Source organism: Liolophura sinensis, chromosome 1, assembly GCF_032854445.1.
Source record: "Liolophura sinensis isolate JHLJ2023 chromosome 1, CUHK_Ljap_v2, whole genome shotgun sequence".
Classification (NCBI taxonomy): domain Eukaryota; kingdom Metazoa; phylum Mollusca; class Polyplacophora; order Chitonida; family Chitonidae; genus Liolophura; species Liolophura sinensis.
In genome coordinates, this window is record NC_088295.1 from 67,187,596 (window position 1) to 67,206,672 (window position 19,077).

General features: G+C 39.1%; 1 protein-coding gene across 1 annotated transcript; it reads left to right on the forward strand.

The window, feature by feature from the left end:
- Positions 1-3,987: 3,987 nt before the first annotated feature.
- Positions 3,988-4,494, forward strand: LOC135463481 (ficolin-1-like). Its single transcript, XM_064740742.1, has one exon. The coding sequence runs from the start codon at positions 3,988-3,990 to the stop codon at positions 4,492-4,494; it is 507 nt and encodes a 168-aa protein (XP_064596812.1).
- Positions 4,495-19,077: the final 14,583 nt, after the last annotated feature.

The following is a 19,077-nucleotide window of genomic DNA, read 5'->3' on the forward strand; positions in this document are numbered from 1 at the left end:
ACGTTTCACGGTTGTTATTTTTTATACGTGTAGATCAAAGTTAACACCAGCTGTAGTTAAAAGGAGAAAGGACCTGCTCATTAGTTAGTGTTCAAAGTCGTAACTCGACATTAGTTTTACAACTCATTACAAGTGAATTTTGAGTTTCCATATACATGAAATTGATAGCCGGGTGTGGCTTGATGAGTAATATGTTCAGTCCCAGTATTGGATGGGAAATGTATAAATTCACTGCTCTCATTATTCGAGGGACCTTGGTGACCAATAAACGGTTCACGTCTTGGTTGTTTCCTCCACCAATGCGACGTGCAAGTCTAGCTGCACGACTTGTTGAGAATGTTCGCCAGTAAGTTGCCAGAGGTTTCCTCTAAAAAAAAATTCTGGGTGGAGGAAACCTGAGTAGCTGGATGGCCATCGTATAACTGAATAATTTTTTAATTCAACGTTAAACGACAATAAAATGAACAAATAAGTATACCTGGACGTTTATAGGAAATAAGTTATGTCAGATTTTCATCCGTCTTTGATGTTGAGAATTGTTGTGTTATTTAAATGCGTCCACACTCATTCCTACTGGGACTGCTCGTCTATTTTTCTGACATCTATGTATCTCTTTTCAGAATCAACCGTTGCCGTGTAAAAATGGTGGAATTCTCCGGAATAGATCGTGTGAATGTCTTAATGGATTTTATGGCAGTGAATGTCAAAATGTTATTAAAGGTAATTATAAAGCTTTTTTTACAAAACTTCTGTAATCTGACAATATTATGCTATACTTTCAAACCAATAAGCCTTCTCTGTCAAATGACAGTAGCCCGGACATAATCCAAGATTAGTTTCTGAGCCGTGAAACTACGACGAAATCTATTCAAGTAGCCAGTATATAACTATTTTCTAAGAAAGTGTAAAAAGAAAAAGGTAACATCAGCCATGCAGAGTCGCCTTCTAAATCACTATATAAATTTAAAAAGCCAAGATCGATCTTCAACTTACTTAGCTCCAGCTTACTCCAAAACCGCACCATTCAATTAAATAGGAGGTAATTTGGTTCGGCCCTATTTAATATGATATTGACCTTTATGGTGGTATAGTCTTTCATATTTATACTTTCATCAGATGTAATACTCAGCGAGTTTACAGACTTTTCATGGTGAATGTACAGGCTATTTACAAAGTTAGCCAGTTAGCTTTGACGGTGAAGAATAAATTACAGCATTTACAAGTTCAACACATTGCAGAATTTACTTGTAATCAACAAGTTCTTTGAAGCCTTGGTACTATGGTTGGACTTAAAGCTTCAATGTTTTATAGCAAAGTTTTTTTTTTACATAAAATATCATTCCAGTATTTGACATGAAAGCTTTAAGTTTAGATTTAAAAAATCAGATAAAATGATGTTTGGGGTTAGGACCAAAAAAATGATATCCACAAACAATTTGAACATTTATCACCATTCAATCTGGTCGGGAAGCCAGTTCTGCCCGGTTTAATCCCATCTTAATGCTGGCCCCGTCGTATAAATGAAATATTCTTTAGTACATTATAAAACAAAAATCAAATAAATAAGTAAATACTTATTATGACCTGTTGGTTAGCGCGCGACCGCAGCACATAGACCCAGGGTCCTCTTACCAATGTGATCAGTATGCCAATGCTGGACTCCTCTCGGTCGTGCGTGGGAATGTCTAGTGCAAACCTGCAAATGTCGTGGGTTTCAGCAGGGTACATAATGCTGGCCTCCGTTGTATAAGTGATACATTCTTGAGGATAAACACCACTGAAATAAATAAACAAATCAATAAATAAATAAATATTACCTAGGAAAGAATCTTCTTGTATCACTACTTAATTCTCTGATTAGCTTTTCAACAGGGATGAGTCATTATTTTGGATAAAATGTATCTCAATTAACACTGCACCTACGGACTTATTAATGACACTTAATTGATACTTCATTCCTTAAGCAAATTCAACGCACTCTCGAAGCATTGGTCCACAGTAACAGTGCAAATTGCCTAAACCTGAAAATTGAAAATGACAACGCAATATTTAGGCAGTCTTGACATAATGGTCTTTATGTTCATTATCTTCGCTTTGAACCGTGTCTTCGCCAGATTGCCAAAGTCGTGGACAAGTACAAAACACACGTAAAAGTACGGTTACATTTGAACCTGGGCCTGGTTTCACAAAGATGTCGTACATGTACGATAATCCTGTGGGAGAATGGCACCGTGATATTGGTTTACAAGATAGCCTACGACAAATGTACGATAAAAAAAAATGTCGTACACCACTTTGTGAAACTGGGCCCTGCCCCTTGATCAAATAAAACAGTTCGTGAAATGGAGGGATTTCACAAACCTGTCTGCAAAGTGTAAATTAAAGAAATCCAAATCTCCATATGAAAAAAATGTCTACAAGATAAATAACTGCGATAATGGTATATGTAAAGCATGTTTACGGGTCCCATACCGAGGTAAATAAGGACGATAAGGTTGTAAATACATGCTGATGAGTAAAGAAAACTAGAAGATTTTTTTCAAATGCTGTTAAGTTTGTGATTCTGTACAGCACAATGAAAATGTCACCTTTCGTACAAACAAGTTATCTTTACTTGTCAAACAAAGCGTTTTGTTTTATTTGAGTATGTCTGTCCAATATATGTGGCTAACTATATAACTAAAAAATTGGCGATGTTTGTTTGTTACGTAAAAGGCGCATGCCTGCAACAATAATAAAATTCATTCCCACGTTTTTACAATGAACATATTGGATAATTTCCATAGTTCTTTTGTTTCTTGGCCCCGTGTTGTGTCCTGACATTAAAACCGAAGCATATCCCAAACCAAGGAACGGACTTTTCGTTAAAAACGCAATAGCCTCAGGGTCCTGAATTTTATGAGATATCAAGACGTCAAGAAACTTCAGGTGAAGTGTGCAATGTGTTCAACTTGTAAACATTACAATTTAATCTTCGTAAATCAAAGCTGATTGGCTTAATTATGTACAATATCCAATGTTTAACAATATAAAGCCTGATGTGTATTCGTTGTAAAAATTACATGATGATAAATTATGACAAGGTGCAAAGCCCTGCACCACCATGTACACAATATTTGGAGCTTGTACTGGTTTACATCAAACTGATTTACGTTAAGCCTATATTGCACTCACTATTTTGGATATTACTTCTTATTAACTCTTTTTGAGTTATGGTCCTCCGAAGCATCGTTATCAACATTGAGAATAATTTGGAGTAATACTGAAGGTAATATCTCGAATATTCATAAATCTTCAGTTATGCGTGAATAGATGTCAGTCATGACACAGCTTTTTTTTTAATGCTTGGCCTGAACTCAGCTCAACTCAACTGGTCGTTCGCAGATGGTTGCAGACGCTGATAGCCATTCGACTTTGGACTGAACCGGCAAAAGCAACGATTGAGTACAATTACCGTTGAATCGCGACCATCGGGTTGATTTGAGTTGTGGTCTAGTGCTTTCCGAGCTTATAGTCACATCGCTTTACATTTTTAGCCGTAACAAGCAGCTCCATACTCTCTTTGTCCAGTCGGCCTGTCTGTTGGTTGGTCAGATAATCAGATAATTTTGACAACATATATCTGCGCAACTGCGCAGTTAGTTGAGTTCTTCAACTAACGAGAGATATGGATACAAAACAACATCGGCTTAATTTTTGAGGGATGTTGTGGCCATTGCGAAATTGTTCTTGTTTTGTTTGCATTTCTGCTTGAAATTTTGTCCATAGAACAGCAATTTTCTATTATAACTTTGCATACTTTGGATAATAGAAAACTTGTCAATACGTTCCGACGGCTCGCAGTTGATGAATTCCTTTTGTTTTCCAGACTGCAAGGAGGGTTTTAATCTCGGTGGTAGAATTCTGAGCTCCGCTCCATTTGATTACGCTTATATTCAACCCGCTTTAAGCGCCACCCCCCTTTCCAGTCTTCTGTTTATAATTTGTATGGAGGGTACACTTACCTCATGGTGCGCAGAGGCCCTGAATATTGTATCGACTTCAACAGAACATGGGGAGGAATATCGCCGAGGTTTCGGGAGTATCGAAGGGGACTACTGGCTGGGTTTGGAACAATTCCACATGGTTGCACAAACACAGGAATACCTGGATGTTGCGCTCATTGACGGTTCTGGCAACGAGACCATTTTATATTACAGACATTTTAATGTAGACGACGAGGCCGGAGAATATAGTATTGTGGCTATGGACTTCCAACGCCACCGTTCTAACCCCGATGCCGTTGACTCGTTTACACCTCCAACTAACCAAAGCATAAGTGGTAAACCATTCATCACCTACGACCACAATCCCTCCGGAAGTTCCTGTCCAACTGACATGCGCAGTGGATGGTGGTTTGGAGATGGGGTGCACAGCGGGGAATCTCAACGGGCCGGCCTTGACAGAGGAAGAATACAACAACAACCCTTCACAACCGAGAATTACTTGGACTGACTTAGGTTACATAAAATATGCTCACATGAGAGTTAGCTCTCAGAGTAAATGAGATTTGTAGAAAATGGTAAATTAGCGAAAGTTTTTGAAAATTGTTGAAAACTTTTTGCGAACCGAACATTTTGAGATCAATACGTTTTGAGTATACACACAACTGAACAAATGTCGAACTATGTCGAAACAATAAATATCTAGAAAAACTGTCCACTAGATTCGTTAACTCAGTTGAATCATGAGGTCAGCATTTACTTCTGTGTTCATTTGCCGTGGAAAGAAGTTAGAAGACCAAGATCATATGCGTGAGAGATTTTGGTAGTCGCCATGTTTTGTTTTTTTTTAGTACTTAGTAAGGCGCGGAGTAAGTCTTTTGCTCATTTGTAATATCAACAAAAGGCGCAAAGACAAAAGCAACTAAAATTGCAATGATTATTTATTATAGAAATATTTATTTATGAAAGCGTTCGAGGGTGAGAAACGCTCTTGCCGTGCGATATAATGCCCAAATACATGAATTTAATGCCAGAGCATCGATCGACTAGTTTCATACAGATAACTCAGATTTGTCTTTCCTCGGAGCTATCTTCGTATCACATATATCTAACGTGCGATGGATAGTATTCATTTATTGTATCGACAAATACAGAGGATTAGTTGGTCACAGTTGCCCATGAAATATCCCCGATCATTTTTACACACAAACACTTATTTATAAAGTAATTGGTTTAACTTTCACCATGGTGACCTTTATGTTTTATTCAGATCATTGTTAACGTCAGGATTTAACCAATAAATGATAATTCACTAATCCCTCAAGGATATATAGGTATCTATGTATGTATGTAGCTTGTAGTTTTACGTCGTGCTTAACAATTTTTCAGTCATATGACGACGAAGAGTCATTAGTTGTATGTACATATACTGTGCCTTCTTGTGGCACTCATGGATATAAAGTTAATGCAATTCTGCGACGGTGGCCGTGACATTTGTCAGCCGTTGTGTTGAGTGCTTGAGGAAAGCAATTCTTATTTACAAACTTCCTTAGCAAGTCGGATCTAAAGATGATCAACCAGATTGTGCCGCACGAGGTATTTCTTTCAGTAGATAATCTTCTCCATTGCCCCAGAGCTTAAGTCATCTAAGTTTTCTGGCTAATGGAAGACGGCACGCATGGACTTAGCCATCAGGCGAATTAACATGACATTCCTGCACAGTAAATACCAAAATCGTTAGCAGTTTTGTCTTATTGCTTAATCCTGGAGAGCTAAATACAATGAAGTTAAATATCAATTATTTGAAACAATGGTTGGCATTAGTGATGTGTACAAAATCTCAGAAGTAGTGAGGAAATGGTACAGTTCATAAAGGGAAGTAACGGACCTACACTCGAACACGCAAGACTGGAAGAAGTATCCGCCACTTACACAAACAGCAAAGAAGAAACATAGAGTTTAAATTGAAGTTCAGTTAAAATTACGGAAAGACACACCAATATAGCAGGTTCTGGCGGGAATTATAGGCTAAATGAAGCGCAGTAAACTTGCCAAGCGGGAATATTAATGGAAAGTTTGACTCACAGAACTTCAATGCCGTATGCTGATCATTGCTGTAGATAGGGAGCATGCTGATTGCTGAGCGTGCGGATAGAGGCAGTTCAACCAGGCGTCTAACGGTCGATGAGATACACTCAGAAAACGAAATCATTCCTTTTTTGTCATTTTGTGCACAGACGTACGTAAAAGTGCTCAAAAGTTCTGAGGAAGGGTATTTGCATAAGGTATATATAACAGAATTGATAGCAGGGGTTAAGTTATAGCCACAGGAATATGTATATGCATGTTAGCAAATGTCGAACCTATAACAAGCATCGAATCTCTGCGATCTGAAAAAGACTTGTCCTTCGGCTGACAGTCTGTCTTATCACCCTCTGTTCTATTAACAACTGTCAAGACTTGCGGGATGGACTATTTTCAAAGAGTCTTGTGAAAAAAGATTGCTTTGTCTGGGTTGGAATCACTTTCGTGCAGGATCCTATCATGGACGGGTTCGGACAAGAATCCAGCGTGTATCACGCTGCTTGCAGGATGAAGGGTGTGCCAGATTTTTGTATTGTCCTCACAGAGACAATAACCGCATCATGATTAAGCTGTTTGGTGTGTTCTGTTCAAACCAAAAAACACGTACTAATTGTTATTGTTACACCAGGGTGAGCACAATTACATTATTGAAGAGTATTAATTAGATTTAAACGACAATTAAACAGAAATCAAAACAATAATTATTTCTGAGGAAATGTATGTAGACCTTACTTGAGAGCTCAAACATTAAGTATAACTTTAACAGCAGCAATTACCAGACAAGTATGTATACTTGCAGAGTAATGATGTGTGACTTAAGTATAAAACCAGCATTGTATATTGCTTCTGTCGAATCCTGACAATGGAAATCCATTTTCATACTCCGATATATTTTGTACTGGAAATAGTTTTTGTTTTCTTACGCATTTACATATACTCTTTTTTATCCCTTATATCCCTACATTCCTTAATGTTCGAAGTATTATTTCCAGAACGAGTCATTGCCGTGTAAAGACTCCTCCAAATGTTTCCAAGGATTTTACGGTAATACATGTGAAAATGTTATAACAGGTAATACAATCAACATTGATTCTATGAGACATTCTATGTTACGTTCTGTTTGACATTCTATGTAATACTCTGTAAGGGAGAACACTTCTAATTTGCTTTTGTTGGAAAGATGTGGGCCAGTGCTGATAAAACTCAAATTGTAAAATATAGGCTTGGGCTCCTCGACGATTTATTTACAATTGCTTAAAAGTGATATATAGCGGCTTCAAATTAAACGTTGTATACGACTTGCCTGTTCGTAGGCAAGTCGTATACAGGCAATTGATTAACACTCAATTTACCTGTTTCCTTGTAAACTAGGAGTTACAACAAAATATACCGAATATAACCTTTGCTAATCTGATGTGGAGTCTTTTCTAGAGAGTCTCTATATAGCGATCATTGCTGTATGATATAATATTCAGATTGGTGGTGTACTCCAGGCTCTTGCAACACAGAGCTATCTTAGACTTTAGTCAAAATTTCATTCATTACATTTGGCATGTTCCTTTCCGTTATTTTAACTGAAATTTGTTGTACAGTAACTTGCCTAGAGCATTGTCAAGCAATATTTTGACCTGATTACATAAGAAACACCACTTTTAAAGTGATTTTAAATTTTGACGATCGCTTCGTGATTCCCGGTCCAGGCTCTCCGCTTTCTTCCATCCCTAAACTTGACAATCGGCGTATATGAAATAGGAGCACGACGTTAAACACCAACCAAGTGAACTTAATGGTTCAATAAGCGAGCATCGAATTCGCACTCTTTTATTGCTGAAGGTAAAAAAACTTTCTGCTTTGACCTGTCAGAAATGTTAGGCAACTATTTTTGATTATAGATTTACTACAACATGGGCGCATGAAAAAGTTTCACAAAAAGTTGTTTGGAGTAGACGAACGATGGAAAGAATTGAGGTGCTGAAACTTTTTGAACTGAAGTTCCTGAAAGAAAGAGGTGTCATTAGTAGCTCTGGAACAGGGAGAGAAAGGTGATCGATAAACTAATGTCACCAAGTGTTGCCTAACATTTCAAAAAATCCCATGATGCAGGCAAACTCTTCTTAACTTTAGCGACAAAAGAATTCGAACTCGCAACTCTACTATTGTTGTCACTCTTCTCTAGGGTGATTCTAAATAGGCTATTGTACTGTTGTCCGTTAGATTCCTTAGCTTGTCAAATTATTATAACATGCTTGATAGCAGACAATTTCTACTGATTTCTCCGGAGGTGGGGCAGCACTATGGTCTATCGTATACGGTTGTAATGTTTTAGCAAACTGTTGAATTAACATGAACAACCCTTAAAAGCTGACGATTCAACCGGACTTGGAACCTCTCATCAATACGGTCGCTTTGAGTTAAAATCCAGCTCATGCTGACTTCCTCTGATCGTACATGGGGAGGGTTTATCAGCAACCTGCGGATGGTCGTGGGTTACCTCGGGATCTGCCAGGTTTCCTCAGACCATAGTGCTGGATGCCGTCACTAAAATAAAATATTCTTAAGTACGACATATGACAGCAGTCAAATAATAAATAAATAAATAAATTCATTGGCGCATCTTTTTAGACCACAGTGGAGCTATGCTCAATTCAGCTACGAATGGGTATGCTTACATTCGGCCTCCTGGTAGTATGCCTCACTTCCCAGTGAAATACATTAGTATGTGGGGATGGTATAGATATTTAATGATACGCATGGGCCCCGAATATGCCATCAGCTTTAAAAGAACTTGGTATGAATACCGCTGGGGGTTCGGGAGTATCGAGGGGGTTTACTGGCTGGGTTTGGAACACATCCACCTATTGACATCATTTTTGAAATTTTTGTTCCTTGTTCGCAAAGACGGTGAAAGCAAATATGTTCAGCTCTTTTACCAATCTTTCGAAGTCAGCAGTAAGAGTCGTGGGTTTTCGATGCAGGCAGGTCTCTTAAGGTTTTATTTATTTGTAATTTCATAAGCCTACATACGTTTTTCTTTCCAGAATGTTATGACTTCATCTTAAACTTGCTCGATAGCAGCAAACTCAGGACACATCATACCTACTTTTTTTTACACCTGCAAAAATGTTGCTCTGTGTAAATTGGTTGTTCTGTCTATATGTAAGTCGGACATTTTTTTAAATTCCTATCTTTTAATACGAGCCTCTGATCCTTTAACATGTGCCTCCTATGTTTTAATATAGGCCTCCTATCTTTTAATACGGGCATCCTATCTTTTAACATGGGCATCCATTGTTTTAACATGGGTCTGTCGTTTAACATGGGCATCCCATCTTTTAACACGGGCATCCTATCTTTTAACATGGGCCATTCCCTTAATCAATGTCGTGGATGCAAGACGACACGAAATCCTTTTCGACGGAGCTCGATGGTATTGGGAATTTGTGCTTGTTTATAGGCAGAGGAAACCAGACCGAGTCTTAAAGGAACCCTCTGCCGCGTGACTGGCATCCATGAAACCAGGTTTCTTCTGGTGGACTAAGCATCCCCTTTGCATTTCTAATGTTATTGTATGTTAAATGTGATGGAAACACATCACTATTTAAGCATTTACGTGAACAGTAAGGAAAAAAAGCGAAATGAGGTAAATTGACAATAGGCCGTATTCCACCGGTTACGTGTGACCATTTACCAACTATCACGTTGTCGTCACTGTAGAAGAGTATTTTTTTAAAAATCTGTGTATACCCATTTTGCCAAACCAACTATAGCGTATCTAGACGATTACTGTGACTCTAATATTGATTGACTACATGATCTTTCACACGTTGTACTGTATTAAAACTTAAATGATTAAACGTCGGCCATTTTTGTGTCGATGCTGGGTAGAGCCTAGATTTATTTATTTATTTGATTGGTACTCAAGAAAATTCCACTTATATGACGGCGACCAGCATTATGGTGGGAAGGGCAGAGCCTAGAGGGAGTCGCCGCAGCTTAGCAGGTCCCTATAGATAGTATCTGCCCCGATGTCTCAGTTGATAGAGTGTCCGCTTCGGGGGCGGTAGATCCAAGTAGATCCAAGGTCAATCCTAGGTGATCCAAGGTCACGCCTAAGACCTGAAAAGAGGAAGTTGTAGCTTTCTCGCTTGGCGTTCAGCATTAAAGGGATGGTGCAACAACTGGTTGACCAGTATCAATATAATGGCTCGGGTGGGGCGGTTTACTTGCCTTCGGTTAGTCGCCTCATGAAGCATCACCAGATAAAAAAAGCAATGGAAATCCGACCTGGAACAAGGAGGCACATTACTAAGCATGCCAAATAGACAGATTTATTTTCGAACGTTGACTTTACCTCTCAGGACACTTGTTGATATAGCCCTTGTCCAATATATACGTCTCATTGGCATGGTCGGTCAACATTTCACTTATCTTTTTTAATGACAGATCACCAAGTAATGAAGGCATATACGTTCAATGTTTTGCTTCAGTGCTACTTTCAAGCGCAGGAATCTTCTATCGAATAGCAAAATATACCCATCACAGTCCGATGGACTCTTAAGGTCGTTTGGAGTGCCACAAGGTTTACTAATTTCGCAAACATTATCTGTTGTGTACATTAGGATGTAAACAAGGTTTCCCGTTTTCTTGTTAATAACATTTCTTCTTGTACAATAGATCTGTGAAAGGAATCAACTTTACAGCCTAGAGATGAAATACTTTCAATATACGCATGAATTTCACAGCAGCTATATTGGCTGGCCTTCCGGGATTTGTTACTCCTTTACGTAAAGATGGGACAGCACATTGGAAATATTTCTTTTGTGGAAAGAACATGCTTACATGTTGGTATCCAATTATAAGTTTCAGGTTTAATGGCGCTTGTTTGCAATGTGAATGTCGATCCATACACTAGATGATAGATATAGATGAGTGTACCCGATTGGTGCGTGTAACTATAAAGAAAACATACGTATGATGCAATTAGTGAACTAACGGACATTGGAGATCGGATAAAGTCAGTACTGACAATGACGGTTGATTGTTAGAAATCATTTCTTTCTCCAAAGGGAAATTATATGAAAAATGGCAGAACACCATATGAATATATCGCTTTTCCGTTTGTGGTTTCATAATCGGGATTTCAGCACGAATAAGAAAGTCGATCCTTTCATTTCACAGTATAAAGAACTGTGACAATGCGTTATTGTTTGACGAATGCCATCCATATAGATCTTGGCTATTCAGCAAAAAGAAAAAAAATCTTGTATAACAATGACACTTCGAAATTGTTATATAATGAACGCATAATCTGTAATCGGCGAAAGCTGTTTGCTGACATACTAAGAACTGCCTTGTGTTTGTTATAACGGTTGCGTTACTACCGGCCAACTGGTTCTATACAGATCAACCTCCTTTGTGTCTGTTCCTTGGCTTTTTATTAAACAAAGATATAATCAGCTTTTTTCTGTTTTGCAATTTCAATACAGCTTTACTAACGAGCAAACTTACTTATACATAGTTTATGATTGCTAATCGAAATCGATTCTTTGTTATTTTGGTAGATATATTTTGTTTTCCTCTTACATAAACCATTTTGCCACGCGAAAAGTTTAAAGCACAGACTCACTTCCACAGCCAGATATTTCATGGCCGATACCAATGGCAAAATTGGGCAAAATTTTAGGTTAAAGTGACTATTCCTGAAATTTTCGGCAAAGAATCCGTCAAATAAACTTTTCCTTTTTTATCCAAGAACAGCCCAAAATCTGAGACTCGCACGTGTGCAACTTTCATTCTTAAAATAATTCTGAATTTTGGAAAAGATATTTCGTGGTCGGCAAAGAGCGTCAAGAATGATCCTTCATGTCAATGCGCTTTTGTTTCTAGACAATGCGGACTAACTGGTCTCGTGCCATTCATCTGATAATTAGCAATGTATAATATAAATTTATAGAAGGTAAATCAATACCTTAACTTTGCGGATACATTCGGCTCACTGACATCAGCTAGATGAGAATAGCTAGTATAGCTGTGTGTATGTTAAAGAAGCTGACTGGCCCTCGTTGCCTGTGTTGTGTTTCACATATCATATAGAAGTATCAGTTATTGTTAAAAATCCGGGCTAAACTAAAAGCATTCTTTAAGAAACAATCAATAGCAGAGAGTCCAAATTACAGTAAAAACGTATCGCTTTTTAGTGTAACGCCGTATAGCTTGTAGAGCTACTACCTGAATCATACATAAGCACATATAAATCGGAAGTTGTGACTTACTACAGGATAATACAACACAGTACGTGGCTTTTGTTCACTTTGTCAAAGACAAGAAGTTTTAGGAGTTCACCATTACAATACACAAAGCTATTCATCAGTGTCGGCAAAACGTCATGTAATAATCAAACGGAAGAATCGTGACAAGATCCTTCAGTGGCGAGAACAAGTTGTGTTATACGCATGTGTTGGCTTTTTCTATTGAATACTTCTGTTTGAGAGACCGTAAATTGTTATTCATGGTTTAGAGCTTTCATAAATATGCGTGATCACTAAAAGGATATTCAGCGGCTTTTCATGAAAAGCGGACGAGTAGCAGTGTCGATTTAGATGCTCATTGCACAAGGACACCATATATATGCCTCAAGAGTTCAGCAAACACAGTGCCCTCTGCTAGCGGTTGTTTTTACTACAACTGCTCCTGATATGGCCATAGTTCCGTTCGCTTTCCTGTGGAACGGCTTCCATGTTGTTTGTATATATTTGGGAATACTTAAGCTCTGACTAACTTGTAATAAAACTCCAGCAGTTGTTCTTCTTGAGATATTTATATATCGATTCAGGACCTCTCCTGTTCTTTTCCATGCACCTGTGTATTTGTAATGTTAAATTTCATTCAACAATTCTTGATCATGTGCACTTTATGTAACGATATGATCCCTTTATGGTTATATGGCTAGTAGAATTCAAAGGCGGAAATTAAAACATTGATAATCAAAATTAGCTAATCCCCTTTAGGGTGGCCAATACTGGAAAACATTACAACCAGAAATCAGTGATTGAGTTCTTACTTTGAAAATTATCAGTATTGATTTACGGAATGTAGTTCATGATGCTCTTGTGTGTAACTGATTGTGGGATCAGTCGCTCTCGAAAGCTCATATCAATAACACCATGTATATATTTGTACAACTCGTCCTGTGTTTATATTTTTCCATGCTATTTTTTTACACAGTTCTTACTGTCATTATACAGTTGTTGTACATATCGTTGAACAGAATTCACTTGTGTATAATGTGCTTTAATACAGAGTTACAGAGTAAGTAACGATCTGACTATTTATGTTTACGCCGTACTCAAGAATATTTCACATAAGCGAAGGCGACTAGCATTATGGTGGGAGGAAACTGGGCAGAGCTTGGGGCAAACCCACGGCCAGCCGCAGGTTGCTGACAGACCTGTGTAGGTGAGACCGACTTTATGAAGTAGATAGATAATAAAAATTAAAACTGTAATAAACATGTATTTGATAGTCAAGCTTTTGACGAGCATTTAAAGCGCAAAATTAAGGCCAGCAATAAAGTTCATTGTGGGAACAGCTATTAGCATCATGTTCTCGCTTTCATCCCTGAAATGTCATATAATAAAGGAAGAGATTACATTAGCCGAGAGGTTTCCTCTTCCCTATATCCTCCTGGTTTACTTATCCAGACGAAATCCCTGGCAATAAATGTTCCGGATACTGGTGGCTTTTGATCGGGTACCAAGCTTGTCACCAGGGGGCGCTTTAAACGCCAAGCGTGAGGAGAACCCAAAATAACTTAGTGTGACTCGACAGATTTGGCATTATCCATACTGACTGACTTTCCGATTATCTCCGATTATCCGCTGGATCCGCTGTGATGAATAAGAGTTCAGTTGGCAGAACGCTGACAATGTGCTCCATTGGAAGGCGAAAGCGCAAAGCTAACTTCACCATTTTGCCTTACTGACTTTTTGAAACTGAAAGTTGGAAAACCCGAAACCCAAAGCGAAAACTAAAAAGTACGAAGTGAAAACCCGAAAATGCAAAGTTATAACGACCTCGCTCTTTCAGGTTCCCGCCTCTTGCTTTCGGGCTATTGTTTCACACGGTAGGTTTATTTGCACTTTCGCGATTCGATCTGAAAAATCACTAATGGCCACATCCGGCATCGACACACATTATGCCCTACACCGAAGCCACAACTGCTAGCAGAAACGAGCAGCAAAGAATAATATTTCTTTATTTCGGGAAATGTATAGCGACAACGTCAAAGTCCTGGTCTTTTCTCGCCACTGAAACTTGGGTCTTGTCTGTCAAGCTATATTCAGTGGGAATAACAGTGTAAATCAGAGTCTAGTATTTTTTCATGCTGTCTTCAGATTAGAAGCCTAGTATTCCTGCTTCATCATGAAGACCAATGTACCAAAGATGCCAAGGCTGGTTAAATCCATGAGTCTGTTTACGGTAACCAAGGTGACTGTTATGGCACTCCGTGCCATTTCTATGATCTCAGTCCCTGATCTTATCCCACAGCTTTTCATAACACGACTATCGCTTTAGCTTCCTTGGGTCAGTATATAAATAACTGTGAACATTAATGAGGTACTCTACGTCGCTCAGTGATATTATGTAATAGTATTATTATTTTATATGTTTTATTTTTTTTATTTATTAGTAGGCCGTATTTTAGCACGACAGCTCCATCATTGCTATCTCTGTTCACTTAGGGGTTCCTGCGTTACTCATTTAAGCCCTTATCATTATTAAAAAATAAATACTTGAGAGTGCAAATGTGCAATATACATTTACAATGTACATTCATGTCGGCTGTGACAGGGCAACATTATTTCTTACATGGGGCCTCCGTGGCCGAGGTGATTAGCGTGCCAGCGCGGCGCAGTGACCCAGGAGCCTCTTGCCAAGGCGGTCGATGCGAGTTCAAGTCGAGTTCACACTGGCTTCCTCTCCGGTCGAACGTGGGAAGGTCTGAGAGCAACCTGCGGATGATCATGGGCTTCCCCCGAGATATAAAAATGTCATTAAATTTACAGATAATCATATACTGAGATATCATTTACCTTTAGGAAGACTTCACGCTGTGAGAGGAACTCACCCTGACCACTTACTGGTCACTCACTGATTACTCAAATAAAAACATTTGGTCAAAGGCTGCAAACATAATAAATGCCACATAAACATGACATATCGGGTGGGCATAAAAAATGGGCCGTACTTTGATGCTGCATTGCTCCATTATCCTTTCTTTAAACCCTTTCAAACTTTAGACAATCAAATTGCATGCTTTTGTTAATACACTGACGAATTTTCAAGGTCATAGCTTGAGTAGCCACAGGGTACACAGGGTTAAAATGAAAACATAACCTCAAAAACGCACGTTCTGGTGACCCACATTGCATCATCTGTCAGGTGTCATGAGCAAAGGCCCGCTACACCTGTGTGACACGGGTCAATCAAGTGTCGTCGGGAAAAAATGTCTGGCTCTAGTGTCAGAGAAACCCTTCTGCCAGATAGGCACAAGTTTTGCTGGATCGAGATTTTTTTCTCTGCGACGTGCAAGGAATTGATCGCAACATGTTTCACTAGAAAGGGTTGGAGAAGGGCAAAAATTGTGAAAATTAGAAAGGAAGTCAGACAGTGAACGACTAAAAACTGTTTGCTCGGAAGAAAATCTTCAGTATGTATAAGAGGCACTTTGTTCCCAGAATCCCGGCACTCACAAATCGCAGAGACAGATTGCAAGGAACCTTGGAGTATCTCGGACCTCTGTGAGAAATATGACAAAAGAACTGGGATTAAAATCGTACAAGCGAATGCGGACTTCAAGAAGGGATAAAACGGTTCGACAGAAAAGAAAAAACGCGCTGCAGAAACCTTGATGATAAGTATTCAACGGAAAAGTTGAAGAAAATTGGCTTCATGGATGAAAAAGACTTTCCATTTGAGATTGCCCGCAGTAGACAGAAAGATCGCGTTTATGGCAAGCCAAAGCCGGGCATTCCTGTTAAGAAGCTGTATTATGAATCAAGTCAGTTTACAAAAAGAAGTTCATGGTTTCTAGAGGAGTTTGTTGGCGCGGGAAATCCCTCATACATTTTATTGATACCGAAAAGACTAAAGTAAATTCCGAAAATTACATGAAACTTCTCGATCGTGGCCTTCTCCCTGATTTTCGCCGGTTGTACCCAGAAAATGACTTTGTTTTCCAGCAAATCAGCGCCCCATCCCATGCCAGCCGTGCAACACAGCAGCATCTTGAGGAAATAACTCCTTCATTCATAATTAAGGACGAGTGGCCACCGCAGAGCACCGACTGCGATCCCATGGACTACTCTGTGTGGAATTCTCTGAGCGAGAAGGTTTATGAAGGTCGCACGGAAAATTTACTCTTAAGTATATTCGGGACTGAATCAGTTCATGGAAGAAACGTTTGCGCGCCGTGTGCCGAGAAGATGGAGGACCAATTGATCACCTTTTCAAGTAAAACAAGGTAGAACATCATTTTGGAACATGTGTTTTTGACTCTATTTTGATTTTGATCCCATGAACAGAAATCTTAAAGGATGAAATTGAAATTTTGTCTGTATACTTAGGACATAATGGCTTTTAAGAGTGTAAATATTTAGAAGCTGATGTAAGAGAGTTTTGGAGATTTTGAGTTTCAAAGTACGGCCCATTTTTTTATGCCCACCCGATATGTTTACTATACTGACATAAGTTACACGTTTATCGGCGTTTTGCATTTAGTATAAACATGAAGCCATGCTCTCTGGACTATTTCTAGCTTTGTAAACAAGCGTACAAAAAAAAAAAACATCCACTATGATACTAAATACTGGAACGAGTTTCTAAACACAGGAATGTGTTTAACACGAAGCAGCCATTATAGTATGTACTTGTCCACCAACATTTTGATTATTTTTGTGACTAAGATTTTCTTCGTCCCGACGACCAATGATATTAAAATGTGTCAAATTTAATTTCGGGCCTAGTACTGACAAATATTGGAGAAGCGACAAGCAACAGTTGATTCTTGAAAAAAAATCGACAAGATGCAGAGCCATTTTCAAGAATCAGTTATGGCGAGTTGTTTCTCCTACTTTAAATGTGTTTGTAGTAATGTAACGACAGTCGATTATTTTTCAAGAATCGCGCGATGTTATTTTGTGTCGATGAATGCTCTTTCGTGCCGGCTGAACCACATTTATTTGCACAGTTGAAAATAATGCGTAGCATGGTTGATCTTTCGTGACGGTATTACATGAAGTTTTAGTGCAACACCTATAGAGCTTTTAGCCAGTGGGAGTAGAGTCGGTTGTACTATACATAGGGTACCATATGAGCATACACTGGGTGTGTAAGATTATGGAGAGTGACTCGGGAATCGTTATTCTTGACGCAGTGTAGAACGGCGAGCAAAAACGAACAGGAGTTTGAGTTCTCAGCTGCCTGCATGACATACGAAGAGCTTTTTCAAACTGCATGTGAGATGGAGGAGGAAGTCTTCCTCGCTCGACGATCAATTCATTCCGGTAACACCATTGAGGCCTTGTCGTTTCTAAGCCTCTAAAACTGATGTCGAAGTGACGCTCTGTTCCCCACGCAGGTAAGAATACGTACATAAGTAGAACCATGGTTTGGTGGGTAGCGTTTCGGACTGCACATCCGCCGCTCCAGGATCGTTGCCCCGGTTAGGAACAGAGAATTTTCCTATTCCACCACAGGTAGTTCAGTGATTATAGAATCTTGTATACTTGTGAAAACGGGACTGCAATCGTTGGGGACCGCCTGCTCACCACCGCCGTATATACGTGTGGGGAAATTGCCAGTTATTTGCCAAGGGTCGGTGGTTTTAGTTCGGTTTCTTCCACCCACTCATAAATACAGATCCGTCGTCATATGTGGAATGCTCTTTGAGTACGGCGTAAAAGACGAATCGGTCAATCTGTCTATCATATGTTGCGTTGGCGTTCATCTTGCAGAGGTTGTTTTGTGCATCACTAGCTTGACTGAATGAAGTTGCATGTCTATTTTTCACTTCGCTGTAGTCCACAAGAAGGACTGGCTTTTTACGTTCGACCTCTTGACAAACCCCAAAGAGAAGTGTTGTATTCAAACCAACTCATTAGGATAAGCATACTGGCCAAAATCGTGGGACATCTGTGTAAGGTTGCCGAAATCCCAGGGTTCCGTAATCACTGGTTACGTGCGACTGCTGCTACACTGTTGCACAAGGCTGATGTTGACAGCTCATCTGCGAGATTACCGGACACAAAAGTACGGCAGTTAGAAAGTACAAACGGACGAATGACCAGGAGGTTTGTCATTAGCCCGGTTGTTTCTCGGCGACAAAGCGAGTGCCCTGTAACTGCAAAAATGTTCGTGTGGATGACATTCGTGCTCCTCCATATAACTGTAAATGTGCATGAAGGCAATTAGTTTTCAGACCTGAAGATATCAGTCTTCAAGTTTAATCCAAGTAGATGTAGACAGATGTGTCTGAAAATACACTGGATAACTGCAGAACTTTTTTCCTTGTCTAAACAAACTGAAACAAAAGTAAACTGATTTTCGTTTGTGAATTGTGTTTAATAATTCAGTTGTCTAAATATACCGTAATGCTTAATTGCTTAATAATGCAATAAAGCACAACACACCTGTTCATTTAACCTGGCCATGCGCGTTGCCAACTACTGGCCTGTTAGTATACCACCACTGTGATTTAATTTGTTTTAATTCTTTGTTCTTTTGTCACTGTTCACTACAGAATTGCATGCCACATTTAGATCAGACTACGTTAAATAATTCGTGTAAACATCTTTCAGATTAGGCTACCTTAACCCCACGATACACCGCTTACCCACAATTTTTGAGGGTGGGTGGGGTGGGGTGGGGGAAACAGCCTTTCTGGAAACTCATAATGCATTACTCCTTAACATCATCAACTGAATTTAAGAAATAGCACCGAGATTCAACT